This window comes from Haemaphysalis longicornis, unplaced genomic scaffold, assembly GCF_048455015.1.
Source record: "Haemaphysalis longicornis isolate Haplotype H1 unplaced genomic scaffold, Haemaphysalis longicornis Haplotype H1 scaffold_9, whole genome shotgun sequence".
NCBI lineage: Eukaryota > Metazoa > Arthropoda > Arachnida > Ixodida > Ixodidae > Haemaphysalis > Haemaphysalis longicornis.
The window spans coordinates 88,350,120-88,368,211 of record NW_027526460.1 but is presented as its reverse complement, the minus strand read 5'-3'; the positions used below and the strand labels follow the sequence as shown (position 1 = coordinate 88,368,211).

The 18,092-nt window shown below is 47.4% G+C and overlaps 1 protein-coding gene across 1 annotated transcript in view; it reads right to left on the bottom strand.

Annotated features, from left to right (window-relative positions):
- Nucleotides 1–7,571: 7,571 nt before the first annotated feature.
- Nucleotides 7,572–18,092, bottom strand: part of LOC144153694 (U3 small nucleolar RNA-associated protein 6 homolog) — a 52,082-nt gene continuing 41,561 nt past the window's right edge. The window contains exons 19-22 of the mRNA XM_077685371.1: nucleotides 11,917–12,023; nucleotides 10,971–11,037; nucleotides 10,772–10,844; nucleotides 7,572–7,987 (exon numbers count right to left, since the gene is read on the bottom strand). Coding sequence (XP_077541497.1) covers nucleotides 7,815–7,987; nucleotides 10,772–10,844; nucleotides 10,971–11,037; nucleotides 11,917–12,023 — 420 coding nt within the window. The 3' untranslated portion in view covers nucleotides 7,572–7,814. The remainder of the gene's footprint in view (nucleotides 7,988–10,771; nucleotides 10,845–10,970; nucleotides 11,038–11,916; nucleotides 12,024–18,092) is intronic.

Sequence of the window (18,092 nt, the reverse complement as noted above, 5' to 3'; positions counted from 1 at the left end):
TAGTTGCATCTGCAGCACATTTAAATCTCTTGTATACACCACAATGTAATCAATGAGAAGTCTACTATTGTCTTATAGATTTATAGTTAGTGCGGTTTATGGTTAGACAAAAAAGTATTCGCGAGCAACAGTGCAAACGATTTTTGTGGCCACCGATATGTTTACTCAAACAACACAGCTTGGCGTTACATGGTCGGCAAACTATGGGGTCATGTCCAAGCACGGGAACAGAAACAGAATACTACGACCCCACAATTTTTGCAGTGACACGGCACTAAACCTGTTCATTGCCTCCGCTTCCGTGCTCTGCGGGCGGCGCGCGGCCGCCCCTGCCCTGTGACGTCACGGCGGCACTCCGCAGGCCTTGAAAGTCTAGGTGGTGTTGGCTCAGCGCGGCGTACCCCCCTTTATATGCAGCGATAAACCGCCAGACCTCCGTGGGTCGGCTCGCGCGCGCTCTCTCGCTAGTCTCCTGCTCGCTCTGCTCCAGTTTAGACCGTTCGCTGGCTGGACGCCTCTCAAGGCGATGTCAGAATTACTACGCCGTGTACTCTCGGCGCAAGAAATGCATTCGCACTTCCTCACGATTCCCTTCGGGGAGGTGGGGGCAATTTTTTTTTTTTTTTCAATTCCCAAATGAAGTATATTTACTTTTGTAGAGCGTTGATTTAGTTTACTTGAAAGTAAAATGCTTTCAACAGCACATGTCTCTGGTGAAAGTAGAAAACAGCGGTAGATATGTAACTTTTTTCGTGTTTTAGGGCATCATTTAGTTGTGGAAGCTGGCTTATAGTTTCAGACCACTTTTATAATTCGATTCTCGATGTGAAGCAAGACGAAAAATACTGGGCTAATATTCACGAAGCCCTTTGCACGTAATGTATAGTAAAAATAGTGATGATCTTCGCCCGCGTGCGGTTTATTCGCTTCAAAGCGAGCGATGCGACAGCCGAGGCTCCAGCTAACCAAAGCTGATTTTCGACATCGTACGAGCAAGTAGCATTGTAAATCAGGGCCCGCTTTTGGTAGAACGAACTGCTGCAACGGCAGTTACTCTGATGGAAAAATAACTGTCGTACGGTCTACTTTATTTCGATTGATAGCGACGCGATGTCGGAATTGCGCCTAACTCCATTACATTGGGCAAACGTTAGTGGGAGTTCTTCTGTGGAAATAACAGTTCGAAACGCGACGCTGCAGCCTGCCACGCGCATTTGAAGGCTGCTCTCAGCGGCCGCCGGTTCTATCGCGGCCGCATCCGTTCCATGTCGCACGTCACGTCCGGCTGCGGCTAATGGCCGCATTTTCTATTCAGTTTCGGCTCCGAAAACTTCAATGTCGTGAGCCGTTTGCGTCGCTCACGTTCCTGTTTGAAACGTAGTATTTTTGCATTTCGCACCCTTTTTATGTGTACTATTAGCTGCATAGCTGCATGTGTACTATTAGCTGTGTACTATTGCTGCATTAGCTGCATGTGTACTATTAGCTGCATATGTTGCAACGAGCGGGTAGGGCCGACAACAAAGCCGACGTCTCCTTCAAGGCTGAGCAAACGGGGCAGTAGAGCAAGCCTCTAAGTAGCCGGTCGTTGCCAAAGATGCGTGTAGCCCGAAGGCTTTTCGGAGCCGGTACCGCGTGGGAGGGGCGCGAACGAGGGGGACGTAGCTCGCGAGCCGACGGACGGGAAACGGCTGCTCATCTCGTCGGAATGTTGCACGTAGCGCGGGAAGATCTCCTTCGCCTCAAGAAAGTGAGTTTTTTGCGCGCTGTCGGAAACCGTCGTGCCACGCGCCCGATGCTGAGGAATAGCATTTCTTTCTTGCCCGAGTTTAGGGCTTGTGGGAATGCTTGATGTGATACGCAATGCGAGTTGAGTCATCCAGGCTTGCTTGCTACGCGATGTCTGTGCTGCCACCTGCTGCTCTGGGTCTGCGAGCGTTCGAGAGCTGGGGACCACTGGCAGCTGTCCTGGCGTGGCAGCTACTTAAAAGGCGGCCTAGCTGCGGCTCCGTGGCCTCCGTACGGCTGCTGTCCCCTCCAGGATGGAGGGCGTGTTGGTGCGGGCGGCGCCGTCCTGTGCTGCATCACATGATGTCACTGCGGTGCGGTAGGAAGCTCCTGGACCTGCTGATACGCCCTCGGCGCGTTCGGACTGAGAGCAGCGGCTGTATGGACGTCGTCTGTCAGCACAGTCGCTACACTTGCTCGGGCTGCTTCAGCCCTACGCTTGGTGACCCTGGTCTGCTGTCTTCGGCCAGGGACGGACTTTACCTGCTGATCACCACCACCGACTGAGAAGCCGCCAGTGCGAGTGACGATTGCTCGAGGTGGGCTGCGCTTTGGCTGAGAACTCTGCAGCCAGCGGTGCATTGGGCCTGCTGATGCCTGCTCAGCGGGTCTTGATGCAAGCAGCCCCGGACACAGCTGTCTACGATGAGACTGCATCTGGGCTTGGCATGCCTGTTCGAGCCAACTTGTTCACCGTCACCTTAGCGTCAAGAGCAGCTGTGTTAACCTCGGTGTTACCTGCGACACCTGAGCGTTACATTGTTAGCTCGTGCATTGCCGTTAGATTGTGCATGCGGCTGGCGATACCTGTTTGATGACGGCGAGTGCGAGGACAGCTACTACCCGGGGCGAGCCTTCATGTTTTGTTTAGTGTTACGAACATTGTGTCTAGATAATCCCCGCATTGTATTCTTGCCACCGTACGCAAAGGTTTAAGGTTGGAGGGATGTATGAACGCGACCTTAGCGCGTTACCTTTCGTTTGGCTTCGCCGTACGGCTTGCTACTCGCGGGAACTTGCTTGTCGAGACGTCGGCGAGGGGGAACTACCTCCTCGCCGAAGGAGTGTCCCGTGGCCGGTGAGAGAGCCCGGGATGCAAGCGGCGGAGAGGTTGCAGTTCGGGAAGCGAGGCAACAGGACGCACCTGGTGACCTCTTTCCTTCGAGAATCGGGCAAAAAGGAGGGCGACAATAGCTACCATCGGCATCCGAGCGAGGCAAACGCGAGCGCGCTGAGGCGCCCCGGAGATGACTGTCGTCGCGGTAAGTCGAACCTCTCGATTCCCTTAAATTGCCCGGGCGAGGAACTAGATCTTCGCCGTCAATTAGATAGCCTGGGATTGCAACCAGATAGCCTGGGATTGCGGAGCATGCAGCGCATGCTCTTTGTGTGTTTATTATTCAGTAATAAATGTCAATGAGCAAAAACACTTGTCGCTTCCTTTGTTCCGTCGAGCCACGGCCCGCCGCGGCTGGCGCGGTACAGCGCGCAGCCGCGGGGTGGGAGGTAGCTTGCTAGCTGGGCGAAACGAGAAGACAAAGACTGATTAGTGTCTCTCGTCGCCGCTTTTGGTATTACAGGGAGAAGTAAATACCCTACTTTTACCCTCTGCAATCCCACAAAGCCTACCCATTAGGGAGATTGGCCAATATTGGCAAAAAAAACTCCAGCGTTCGCCGTTATCGTGCCAAACTTGCTCGGAAACAAATACCCGAGCGTTCACCGTAATCGTGGCAACACTTGCTCGAAGTGATAAAGGCGCGTCATAGTGTACGCCTCTCCAAGGTGATGTGCAATGATTTTCACTTGCAAACAAAAGAAAGCAGCTCACATCTTTAGCAACAATGATGGAGTAAAGTTCGTTGCGGCCGCGAGGACGAAGCAAATCGGCTGCAATCGTGAACTTAAACCTTCGTGAAGGTCGTGAGAGTTGTGTAGTTTGGTTACCTTCAAGGTTTACGCGTGAGAGCTTCCTTCATCTTTTCACTGCCTAAAAATTACCGCATCGGCTGAAACAGAGCCTTGGCAGTTTGGCTAACCCGAAATTCCCGCCATCGGCTGGTCTTTTGCCGTTGTACTTTCACTGCCTAAAAATTACCGCATCGGCTGAAACAGAGCCTTGGCAGTTTGGCTAACCCGAAATTTCCGCCATCGGCTGGTCTGTAGTGCTTTGGCACTACAACTGCCCAAAATGTCCATCGGCTAGACTTTAGCCTTGGCACTTCCACACCCCCTGAATTCCCTCCATCCGCCGGACTATAGCTTTGGCAGTTTGACTACCCCAAAATTTTTGCCTTCGGCTGGACTAGTAGTACAAGAGTGAGACAGCTAAATCAGTTTTGGGAGCAGTTTTTGGAGCAGCGGAATTTCGATTTTGGAGCAGAACCACCTTGATTTGGAGCAAGACATTTATTATGTCACCTTAGGAGCCTAAAAAATCAAATTTTTGGCAACTTGGAGGAGAAAACTGCACTTTGTAATCGGTTTCGAACGTGCGTAACACTGAAACAGCTTAGCAATAAAGTTTTTTCTACAGGAGCATCGGAAGGTACGAACTGCACTATCTTTTTACAAACACTTTTTTTTTTACTTCTTAGGCTCTGTGCATTGATAGCATGGAGTGCCGTCGAAGATATTGAATTGAAAAACCAAGCAATCGTAAGGCATTTTTACCATATGCCGAAATTAATATTTTTGTAATCCCAGACTCGGCCTTACGCACAGGAGTAGAGAGCCCCGGCAAAAGTTGCGCAAAGCGAGGGATAGATGAACCATAATTTGCGTGCAATAATATCCCGTCCCGCTATCGGACACTGCTTGAACATTTTGCGGCGATGTAGCCTGCGCCGCCACTTCGGCAGTGTCGATCGCCCCATTCCCGCGGCTCGCGAGCTCGCTGTCAAAGGCAGCAATAACTCAGCAATGAGTCCGAAATTTCACTTCAAGCACGCACCGCTCCTCACACTCAAGGCCGAAACATGGCGAATTCGCGGGCACCACGTTGTTTTTGATGAACTCCCGTCTTTCGAGCCGTGAAACTTCCCGCAACAACTCAAACGATTAAATGCAAACCAAGCCACACCCATAAGCAAAACCACGGCAGAAATCGGCGAAGAGCACTCTGCCTGAACCCCGAGCAACTTCTTCGCCCGGCGGCCACGTTTTCCAATCTTCACCACACCAAGATGGCGGCGCCCAGTAATGTAGTTCCAGAGAAACGGCGCTCCGAAAATTGCTGTTTTTTCATCAACTTGCACAAGCAGTTTGTCACCTCCGTACACAGAAGTATTTTTTCTGCAGGACTTTGCAATGGTTTTCGATGGGGAAACTATAAAAACTCAGATTAAACATGTGCAACTCGACATTATCACTTTTGAAAAAACTGTGTCGGGGACAATTTTATGCCGGTTTTTTTACTGAATGATCAATCAATTCAGCCTTTTCAAACAGCATGACCTTGGGGGTGCTGGAAAATTGTGCCATCAGTAAGCATTTTTCCCGCTGAAACTGACGGGGGCGTTAAAATCCTTGGCTCTCGGGCTGTTTTGGAGCAGTTTGGCGCAATTTTTGCAATTTTCAAGCTTTCGGAGCAGCCTGGCGCAGGAAAAGAAATTTGTATCAAACTGCCCAATATGCGCAGCTGCCTTGGCAGTTTAGCCTTACCTTCGGCAACCAGTTTTGCCGATGAAAAATGCAAGACCAGCCTTACCTTCACCGTCAAGTTATGGTTGTGAAAATGGCAGGGGCATGGCCTTACCTCCGGCAGCAAGTTGTGACAATGAAATTGGTCATGGCAATAACTGGCACACCATCGTGTGCGCCGAATCCCCCAATTATGATGGTGCGCATCATCATTTGGTTTTCTTTTTACTGTCCCTGTCCCTCGTCCAAATATGCAGTGCAGGTTAATATTGAATTCAAGGCTATAAGCCTTATCTTCAGCGATGAGTTATGGCGATGGAAATTTAGCCTCACCTTCGCGGCACATTACAGTATAGCCTCACCTTTGGAGGTGACTTGCAGTTGTGAAAATGGCAATGTTATACAGCAGTGCAACACTTAACGATAGATCGAAGCCATTCAAAAGCTTTCAGGCAGACTGCTAATTGACCCAAGCTGCACAGCCTTACCTTCGTAGGCGAGTTATGGTTGTTAAAATGGCAAGGCTATATACGTACCTCAACCGTAATTAGGTCTTTGGATTGAGATTGTGGGTAGAGGACTACGACATGCAGACAGATGGGGGTCCATTTTATGATGTCTTTGTAGAAATAAGAGGTGGTGCTAGACGCAGAAAATTTGATGAAGGTATCATTCCTCTAAGTTGCCGTTATAGATCCTCTAACCTCTGAGTTGCCGTTATAGATCCTCTAAGTTGCCGTTATCTATAATTGCCATTACAGATGCTAATAGATGCCTCTCTAGTAGCCCAGCGAATGTTGCAAAAGTAGAAACAGTGCTGCACAAAAGAGTTGGCACATTGCAGCCTTTCTCACGAAACAACTTTCGTGAAGGTGGGAAAGCATTCTAAACATCTCAGAGGCTTTTTGATTTGGTTCTCTAGGGTGACATAGCATACAAGAGACTCCCAGAATGCATGATGCAGCACTGAAAAACGCTGGAAAATAAGCTGCATTGAAAAGGAGTACGCAGCACAATGTGCTGTGCCCCAAGTCTGTTCACAAGAATGTTCAGCCCAGTGCCTTGGCTGCTGCTAGTAATTTCATACTGCGGCTCAGTAAAACTATTTCAACAACAAAGATTATTGTTTTATTAAGTGTGGAGCACTCTAGGGGCCCGGCTTGTTGCCATAGCTCGTCCAGCATCACGCACCTGAACAGGGTATGGCCTCACCCACCCAAGCAGAGGCTTTGAAAAGATCACAGCTTCCCCTGGTTGGGATCGAACCTGGGGTCCTTGCCGACGTCAATCCGGCACCACAGAGGCACACGTTCCTTATATGCAAAGTGTTGGGGTGATCTTTGGACTGTGCCGTTGCCACGAGGCTGCCATTGCTAGGCCACAAATATGTACACAATAATATAAGAAAACAATCATGAATTAATGCATTAGGTGCCCTAAATTAATGAAAACTCAATCCAGTGTCTTATTGTAGGCCTTTTCAGGTACTGGGGCACCCTCTCTTGACTACTTTCGGTATCAACACCATGCTGACACTGAAACTAGTCCAGATAGAACTACCACAGCTCCTCTGGTGAATCCTTGCTATGCTCTTGCCAGCTTCCATGTCGAGAAGAACTGCTTTATTTTTAATAAGGAGCCCCCTGAAAAACTACACTTTACAAGACTATGAAACCTGTTTTGACAGAAAGAGTGCTTGAGAGGTAGCCCTTGTAGGATATCTTTTACCTGCACAGGTAGCCAATATAGACTGAGCAGATGCTCGGGCATTGAGCAAAAATGCAATTTTGCTGCTGCCCGGGTGTTTCGCAAGCTTTTATGCATGATAACACAGGAAAACAAAGTATGTTTTACTGGTCAATAGCTCTCCATTAAAAGTTTATAGTGCCTGCACCTGGGTTTGGGGCGATGTGGCAGCTTGGAACCACTTCACTTTTTGATGATGATTATGATGATGATGATTAGTGTTTTATGGCGCAAGGCCACCTATAGAAAAAGGGCGCCAAGCCACTTTCCTTTTTTTTTTTTTTCAACCAGAACCAACACGGCTGCTGTGATGGCAGTGATTTGTCGGCACTGATCAGAACTGATATGTCGTCTTGGAAGCAATACAGTGTCTTAGAAGGAATAATTCCAACATGGAAAGCTCTGAACTTCCTCCTTTAATAAAAAAGCTTAAATTCAGTCAGTTAAAACATTTAAATACAATGATGCACGACTGCAGTCACCATCAGCAATTTCGAAAATTTGGTCCAACTTTCATGCACTCTTCAAGGCACTGCTTGAAGCAGCAAATCTCTGCTGTGCCTTCAGACAAAATGAACACAATTATTTGACAAAAAGATGTGTGGCCAACAAGAAAACCCTACACTTCAGCAACATGTCTACGTGTTCATTTCTTCCTCCTTACTGGGGTCCAGTAAGGAGTAGGCGGCAATGAATTCGTCGGTGAACTGTTCATGCAGCGTCTTCACGGCCCGTTGGTACAAGACGGCGGCTTGCTCGGGCTTTCCCTCGGGGTGCTTCAGCTCAAACAGGATGTACTTGATCCACAAATCTGCAGAGACGTTCAACAACACAAAATTAAACGTCAATGGCAGTTGACAATTTAGATATACTCGGGTACAAGTTAAAAAATTGGCCGCGTATCTGCTCCTTTCATTGCAAATGTCAACAAAAGACGATAGTCTTTATCGACTTTTGCCAAGTAAATGCCTCCCTTCCCTTTCCCGCTCACCTCTCATGTTGTTCCTCTGTGTCGCGCTCCTCCCAAGGTAAAGACGCCAAAGGTTTACTTAAATCATTTTAAATTTCCCGCATTCCACTGCTCCAAACCGGGTGTCTCGATGACAACGCTGCCGTACGGCGAAGACGCACGTGAATCGAAGCGCCCTACTACCACGTTTATAGAACCGTGTTTTCCTAGTCCACGTGAGTTCCAAGCAGAACGTGGAATCTATCTAGTGGAACCTTTTGTAACTGTTGCCACTTGATTTCTTCAAATGCCGCCTGAAGCTATATGGCGCGGGCGACAGCAGGCGACGGCGGAGTGATATATTTTACTTCAGTTGATGAAGTATTTAATCTCGCCAAAATCAAACATGTACGATTTTTTATAAAGGAACGCTACAAATATCACTTCTGTATTAATTTGTTGTCTTATATATGCGTAATGTCTTGTTGTTCTTCAACAATATTGACAAGTTTGAACATTACACCGGAATTAGACGGGCACATTTAGCTGTTACTATATAAGACTATTGCGCAGGCATTGTTTTACTTTGGCCGGGTGGCTGAATCGAGTTACAGACAGACAGACGGACGGACGGACAGACAGACGGACGGACAGACAGACGGATAGACAGACAGACAGACAGACAGACAGACAGACAGACAGACAGACAGACCAAAATTTCGGGGTTTAAGTAGCCCAAGAAAGACTATCGTCTTTAAAACAGCAACAGCTCCACTAGAAAGACGGACCCGGATATCGATGTGCGTGTGCATTCTGAAAGGAGATGCGTAATGCGTGACATCGTCTGCTTTCCCTCACCTAGTTTTTTGTCATTGCTGCAATAATTTATAAGCAGATCAGGTCATAAAAATCGCGGGAAAGGCTCGTGTCCCCTTCAAAATGCTCGCAGTAACGCACTCTTTGCGCCACGCGAAGGAACAGCCATCTGCAGTGATGAGGTCCAGGGGCAACTTCCATTGTCGTTCTAATGTACCCGACTAAAGTGCAATCCACCTGACAGGACTCCATGAAATCTTACAACTGTGCCACTCTGTGGTCTAATTGAATACTTCTTACTCAGGATGTGGGCAACAAAAAAGAAAGAAAAAAAATTAAAGCTGTTCCAGTCAACATAAAGCTGTCAAAACTGCAGAGCAGGGGTGCCGTTATCTGCTCAGTGCTACCGCCCATCAGGCTCTTCGCCGCCCGGTCTCACTCCTGTCTTATTAAATGAAACGGAGGTTTGTCCAATGCAATTCGAATTTCCCGCTTTCGCAGTGCTCGTGCGCCCCCTGCCTGGAACAGTGCCAGCGGGAGTTCTGTTCTTTTTGTGCTTGCTTTTCATCCCACACGTGCCGGCGCCCTTACTGCGCAGTTTGGAACGTGCCATTTTTTTCTTGCACTGTCACTTTTTTTCGCTTACTATCGTGAAAACCAACCCAATGAGCGTTCCTAACTAAATGAACACGGGCCCTCCCTGTTAATTACGCATATTTTGCCTCGAATGTACCTGCTGTTTTCTTTGCGCTAAACAAGAAAATGTATGACAAGTGCCAGCGGCTCACGAGTTTCAAACGGTTATGACCATTTAAACCGCTTGGTTTTCAAAGCCTCTGTGGGACGCCACCACGACAGTACGCCAAGCTCTACTTCGGTCCGTTATCTCGCTGCGCCGCCCAATTCCGGCAGTCAAGCGTTACGCATTACGAGCTACGACAACAAGGCGAGCCTCTAAAGTGCTACTTAAAAAAAGCGGTCGAACAGGCTACAAGCAAATATGTTGGCGCCATCAAAAATAAACGCTGTAATTGCTATAAACCTACTTTGCATTTGTAAATGAATAGGGTAAACTGTAAGCCTTCACCCCCAGGCGCCACAATCAACATATCGTTTGGTGTTGTAATGGGCACACGGACATTTTTGTAATGTTACGTTGGTTTTCTTAGGCTTCATGTTTGTCATTCCACTTGTATTTGACTTTTTATCACCGTTTTTATTACTTTGACGTCAGTTGTTATCGACGCCATTGCCAATGCATCTTTGTGACGTTGTGCTGTGAAACGGGTGAATAGAAAAAATGAAATTGAGGTGTCAAGAAGCTCGGCTGCCCTCAGCTGCCTTAGTTGTACGCGCAGCCCAGCCAGCACACCATCGATGGCGAGACAGAGACCAACAGTGGCAAAGCAGCTGTTAAACCCTCGCCTAGTCACTTGCCATCACAGCAGCAAAGCTTGCAGCAAGCAAAGCAATAAGAAATAAAAGCACAGCTTGCGCGTTGGCGACTGAAGCTCACTTGCGACGCGATGAATGACCTTCAAAGATGGACCGCAGTATAGCTGCCGATGCAATAAACGAACATGAAACTTCTCTCTCCCGTTTTCTGCATTACAGAACAACATCTGCTATCGTGAGCGGTGTATTTGTGCTGTCGACCCCTACGATCTACCGCCACAGACCTAACTTGTTTTCACACTCTAGTGTCCCTTTAAAAGGTGTGAAGCCCGAACTTAAGCGTGCGTAACACGTGCCACCAAAGAAGACAACGGGTTTTGAGCAGAAAAGCTTCTCGGTAGACTGGCGTGCAGCTACAGCTACTCTTTCACTCACCAGTGCTTGTTTCCCCGAACTGAGATGTGGCATCCTCAAAGTAGCTCCTCAGAATGGCAGCCCTTGGTGGGAGCTGCACAAGAGCATTCGCTTGGGTTTATACGCACACACCAGGTGGACAAAAGAAAACTGGGATTGGGAGAAATAGGCACACACGCTGGAAGTTAAAAAAAAATACAAACAAAAGCTTTCAGCTTACATTGCTGTTCTCTATATCAATCATGAGCTGAAAGAACTTGAGTGACAGAGGCTTGAGACAGAGCATTCTGAAAAGAGGGAGAAAAAGAAAAAAAACATTGTCAAGGCAAACAGCACTGCTAAACACAAGATAACTGAATTTCATATGCCCACAACATAATCAGTAAATCAAAGTGCACCTCTTTTTTTTTTTTTTTCAGTCATTTGCAAAATAACCGTAAGGTGAACCAAGATTCACAAACATTGAGCATAAAACCATCATGCAGTTCTAAGGCTACAGAAGGTCACTGAAAATATTCATCTGAACTCTCCTATTTCCGCCTACATCAGAAAAGCTGTGGGCTGCCATGTGCTCAGCAGTGCAATGCCCCAGAAAGCCAACTAACTAGTCTGCACTGAGAAGTGCTAGTGTTTAATGAGCCAAGTGACATCACACTGCACACTGCAGCCGTGAAAAAGAAGTTGTTCCTTTGTAGCAAGGCATGATTAACTGACTTGCCTACAAACGTTTCTTCTACCTTCAGAATAAACTAGGCTTCTGCAATATTTCTGCACATTTCTCCTCTGCCGCAGAAACTCGGTGTAGCGAGCACAACTGCAGTGCTAATTACCACAATCCCTGAACACGATAACGCGGGTTCGATTCCCAGCCGTGGCGGCCGCTTTTCTGATGGAGGGGGAAAGCAAAAACACCCGTGTGTGTGAGATTTCGGCGCACGTCAAAGATGCCCAGGTGGCCAAAATTAATCCGGAGCCCTCCACTACAGCACGTCTCATCGCCTGCGTTGTGTCGGCACGTTACACTCTGCAATCAACTACCACAATCCCAACCAAACCAGAACTGCTGCCAGAACCCCAGCCAAACCGGCAAAAGACGGCACTGTCTTCTGCTGTTCTCTCTCTGGCCACACGTTCTCACATCGTAGTTCCCCCAACCCCCGACTGACCTTTTGTAAAACTTGCGGGCTGCCTTGTGGCCCTGCTGGATGAAGTAGATGTCCAGCAGCTTCTCCTTGACGTAGACGCACACATTCGGGGGATGAAACAGCGCCTTCTGCAAGAGACAAACCATTAAATGCACTATGAATTCTCAAGATTTTTTACTTCGTAAAATTCACAAATGACACGTTGCCACACCAGGGTTCGTACAAGCTTCAAAAGCAAAAATTCAAGGGTTTTCAAGGACTTTCAAGGACCAGAAAATACATTTCCAAGGTCCCCATCTAATGTTTTATCTGGGATTATAACTTTTTCAACACAATGCAAAAGTTTTTTTTAGGTGCTAACGGGTTCGTGAATGCTCCCCAAGCTTTATCTTTAATTCATGGTTGGTATTAGGAGGTTTTTGCCTTTTCTTGGTGTTTGCTGAGGCTGTTTGATTTCAAAACTTCATTAATGTTGCCTGTATCCCCGCCTTGTCAGCAAGAGTATCAGCTGAAATTAAATCAGTAAGTGTTGCTGCAAGGCAGGACGAACTATGTACACGTCCACCGTTTGCACGTAAGAGCAAACGCAGATGAAGCGTATGAGGCACAGTACACATGCAATGAGCAAGCGTCCATAGACCAGATGGAAGATGCAAGATAGAGAACAGAAGCCAGCTTGCTTTCACTGGATTGTATTGTGACATGGATAGGATTGCTCCCAATGTTGCCTCGTAAAATGAAAATCCACCAAACGTGTTGTAATTTCATGCAATGCTGCACTGAAACTTGATTGTTACAATGTTTCTTTACATTTATTAACACCTAAAATCCACGACGAACACTTTAAATTCTTGTAAAAAGACAGGGCCATCGGTTCTCTCCAGAAAAATCGAGGGTTTTCAAGGACCATTTCAAAATTCCAGGACTTTCCAGGCCTTGAAACAGACACTTCTAAATTTAAGGGTTTTCAAGGTTTTTAAAGGCCAACTGCACTCAAATTTTCGACAACGTAAAAATAATGTCACCTAACAGTTCATATAAAAAGGGTGCGAAATGCAAAATACTGCGCTTCAAACATCAACGCGCGCGACGCAAACGGCTCGCGACATTCGCGTTTTCGGAACCGAAACTGAATAGAAAAGGCGGCCATAGCGGCGGCCGGACGTGACGTACGTGAGGGAACGGAAGCGACCGCGCCAGAGCCGGCGGCCGCTCAGAGCCGCCTTCAAATGCGCGTGGTAGCGCCGCGTTTCGCTTTTTTATTTCCACAGAAGATCTTCCACTAACGTTTGCCCATGATAATGGAGTTGGGCGCAATTCCGGCATCCCGTTGCTATCAATCGAGATGAAGTAGACCGCCCGACAGTAATTTTTTCCATCATAATGATTGCCGGAATAGCAATTTTTGGCATTGCAAGTAGAAAACGGACCCTGATTTACAAAGCTATTTGCTCGTATACGATATCGAAAAGCAGCTTTTATTATAGCCGAAACCTCGGCTATCACGTCGCCCTCTCTGAAGGGAACAAATCGCACGCGGGCGGAGATAAATCACTATTTATACTATACATTACATGCAAACAGCTTCGTGAATATCGGCCCAGTATTTTTCCCCCTGTGTGCACATCGAGAATCGAATTATAAAAGGGATCTGAAACTATAAGCCCGCCTCCGGAGCTAAATGACGCACTAAAACACGAAAACACTTCCTATCTACCGCTGTTTTCTACTTTACCCAGAGACAGGTACTGTTGAAAACGTTTTACTTTCAAATAAACTAAATCTAACGCTCAAAGTAAATACTTCACTTGGGAATCGAACAAAAATATAATCTATTGTTTAGGAGAGGAGCAGTTTAGTTTGCGCACTTCCCAAATACGACGGCCAATATTTCTGCGGATGTATTTGTTACTACGAGAAAGGCTGATTTTGGTTCACTTAGCTAGGGAGACAAAAGTCGCACAAATGTTTATAGCCGCGTGTACAAGAACTCTATTTGGGTCGTAAAACTTTTTAAATGTCTAAAGGATAGAGGTGGCGTTGGGCCAGCCCAAATGAGGCCAATATTGGACGCGGAAGTGCAAGTGGTCAATAATTTATAATATATCTTTTTTTTTTCAGTGGTAAATGCAATAGGACTGACAAATGTAAGGCAAGTGCTCCTTTCGCGCTATTTTTTTCTTTGAGTAAAAATATTATTTTCAAGCAAAAAGAGTTTTGCTAACTCCAACATGTTCGCAAGCGCCTGAATAGGTTTAGGCTTCTAATCATTTTTTTTTTTGCATTGAGAAAAGTGTGGGATATTACTGCCTATGCGTTTACTTTAAACACTTGGTGGCGACGCCGGTACAGCGCGCTGGTGTAGCAGAGAAACCCCGGGCGAACGCATCCCTGCGCCCGGCGGAGCGCCCTGCAAGTCGCCGGAGAAGCGCGAGCTTCACGGGACAGGTTCCCCAACCTCCGTCATAGGCCGCTCGGAACTTGTTTCGGCGACTCTCCGCCAGGTGCAAACGTCGTCTGCTCGGAGGTACTTTGAACGGCGGTACCTAGCGCTCTCTGTGATTATGAAGCTAAGGATTTCGCCATGGTGATTTTAAGAGCATAGACTACTTATTTGGACAAAAAAAATTTTGAGTGCAGTTGGCCTTTAAGGACCTGGGCAAAACCTGCACTCAGAATTTACGCTCCACCTGAAATTCAATGGTTCGCGTAAGAGAATGGATGAAATTGTGGTGCGAGTTCGTGAAAAAGTTGTCCTCACACGACCACCATTCAGTTTAATAGACTAGACAAGTGGCCCAGTGGAAGAACCGAAATACTGCGCATACAAGGTTGAACCACTCAAATTGTCCTTGCCAGAAGCTGAAGATTGCTTTCACCCCTCGGCAGTCCGGAACTTTTACCCACTTTTCTGCCGTTCTGGTCCACAACCATTTTGGCAGTTTCTGGTGCCGCGAAGAAAAACACAAACTGTGCAAGAAAAACTCACAGGATATTTATTCGTTCTCTTGCATTCTGCTTGCAACTCCTTTACCGATATTTGAGCGGCATGTGCAACCACTCGAAGTATTCTCCTGGGCGTAGGCCAGGGTTGTTACTGCCGGTTTTGCAGAAAATTAGTTTCCCCCTACTGCCTCCTTTTGTTTTTCTACCGCCACAAACAGCACAGCCCTCGCTTCTTCAACCTGGGAGCTTGTAGACGAAATGGCTCGTCCCATCTAGCCTTTCTTTGCACTCCATACGTACAAACGGCCCTTCTTTTTGGCTGGAGCCCTCAGATCACCCAACCACCTGTTGGGTGGGGTTGCGGCAGTACTGCAGATTTCCCTGCTCTTTCTCCACATGATTCTGCAGCTACGTGCAAATCCAAATAAAACTATTGACAGTGGAAACCTCTAGATACAAGAAAAAAAAGCTTTAGCCGCCTATTCATGGTCTTTCAACAAAATGCATAGCTCACAGAGTGATGATGCGCACGGTGCTGTCTCCACTGCCATTGTGGTCTTCGTCACTCGGTGCCGTCGAATCACTGTCACCACTATATGATGGAGGCACGCAATTCTCTTCCTCATTGAAGTCATCATCGCTTTCACTAAGCGCACCACCGTAGAACGCACGCAATGAGAAAGTGGCCATGCTTCTGAGCGAACAGCGCGCACGTGAACAAGCTCTGGAATTCTGAAGGCCCGTGCTGAACATTGTGCTGCACCCTGGTGCAAAAAAAAAAAAACTTTAAGAAGCAAAGTTCACTTATCCCTCAAGAGATGACGCATCATGTATACAAAGAATGCGGGCGCATCAAGGTGAGGAAGACTAAGATTTATCCTTGAACACCCAAGTCAAGCATGGCTTGACAGCGGGCCATTACGGATGTGTTGCGTTGCCGGGCAGGACCGGACAACGGACCACAAAGGGTTAAACAGTTGTAATTCAAGTTGTGCAACGGATGTTGCACAAAAAAGTTAAAGTTGAGCTTCCCCTGAGAAAGTTGTTGAGAGCAGGTAATATGGACTGAGCAAACCAACAAGCCAGGAAGTGAGCAAGCAAGAAAGCTGCTGTTCCTGACATAGTGCTCAATGCACTTAATGTTCGTCAAACCCACACGAGTGTGTGCGCAAGTAAGTACAAACTTGGGGCAGGTTCTTCTTGGGGGGTCAATTGACACCAGATGAATTTCTGGATTTATCCCAACTAACTGCCTGTATTCTGAGTGTCTCTGTGCTCAAGTTCAGTACAACTATGAAACACAATGGATCATTCTTGTATCTCTTAGACTTCATAATGACGCCAAACTCATGCATGATGCCTGGCTTCGATAACCTATACTCAAGAGTTTGACAGACATGTGCAGCAAGTGTACACGCATGCATGCATGCATGCACGAAAATTCAAAGGTGGGTTGAGATGGGTGGGAGCTATACCAAGTGCTTCACCACTGCTGCAAAAGCTAAACAAGTGAGAGAGACTTTTCAACAAAGTTAACATGTTCCAGTCTGCCTGGTCCCCCTCCCCCAACTTCCACTTCTGATGCTGAACTAACTAGGCCCCAATGTTTCCCTGGTATGCTCACAATCTGAAAATGGAAACATTTATTCCCAATCAAGAGCGTATTTCTATTCAATCTTTATGAACAAACATTTCTCATTCTTATGACACCCATAATTATAAAAAAGCAAACCATAAGACATGACCTCTGTGCAAAGCTTCATAAGAAAGGATGTTCAACTAAAGATTTTGTTTACAAACTTATACATACACCCGTAATTATAAAAAAGCAAACCATAAGACATGACCTATGTGCAAGGCTTCATAAGAAAAGATGTTCAACTGAAGATCTTGTTTACAAACTTATGACGTGCAGGTTGGAAAAGGTTAGCAGTTTTTCGCACAGGTTTCATACACAAATGTTGTGCCGAGGATTTGTTCTAGAACCTGCGCACATCTTTTCCCACAACTTTTATATGTATAAAAAAAATTCAGGCAAGCTTGCACTCATGCGCAAGACTTGAATGGCAAAGCTGTTGTAGGTGATCACTGATAAACACCAAGTTGAGTTTTAGTATCGTCAGAGTCCTTCAATGCCTTTCTGGTCATGAAACTTCGCCGTCACACTATGGGAGAGCTTCGTACGCTGCCACGCCGCGGCGCTGGTGTTGATCGGAGGGCAGCCGGGGAGGGGGGGCGTGGTCAGAGCGCATTTGGCAGGGAACGGGCCACAGAGGAAGATAAAACAGACGCTCGCCGCCTTATCAGCAGTGCGCTTTCGCTTTACGTGTCGTGGGCCACTGAAATGGCCTCAGTCATTTTGTGAGTGGCGAAAAAATTTGCTGCGAACGGGCATGCTGCTACTGCGTTCCTGCCTGCCGGTCTGGCTACAGAGCAGCGGCGGCCGCTCGATGCCCTCCGATCTGCGGTGGCGCCCCTCGCAGTAGCCTTTGTCCCCGTACAAAACTTTGCCGGGAGTTTCATGACCAGAGAAGCACTGAAGGACTCTGGTATCGTTGTGGTGTCGTGGTTGACATTGGTGGCATGCCATTTCAATGACCTTATTATGTTGAGCAAGGCCAGAGTGAGCTCGTCGTTTCGGCAGGCGAGCTCGTACACCACTCTGCAAGCGCGACTTATCGTCTCTAGCGGATGCTTTGCACGCCGAGCCTTTCGACGCGCGGCCTCTTCCTCGGCCAAGTGAACTATGCGTGGCCGGGCCATGTGGAGTCAATCACCAGCTACAGCAGCTTCGACATTCAAGTCGCGACTCTTCTACGGTACAGAGTGCATGCAGCTGACGACACGAGGACGAACGAATGCAAGGCGTACGCTATGACGCGTCTTCCTCGTTCTGAGCAAGTTTTGCCACGATACGGCGATCGCTGGAGTGTTTGTGTGGCCGATGTTGGCCAACCTCCCTGAGTGGGTATGCTTGGCTTGACGAATGTGCGCTTGAGGCTTGCGCGCACGAGCGCTCGGCCTTTTCTCGGGGAGTTTTCGGCGCGCATGAACCTCGAACTTACGACCAGTAACAGCCCCACTGTTAAAAAAAAATGTTGCACAGATGCAGCTAGAATTAGTCCTTGTGATCGAGTTGAAGAGTGCAGTAAGAAGACTAGCAAAATATTGCTCCATGCTCTACTTGTCTTGAGTTAGAAGCTGCAGTGCATGAACTCGGTAAACTAGTTTATGCCCAAGGCACCAGCTCC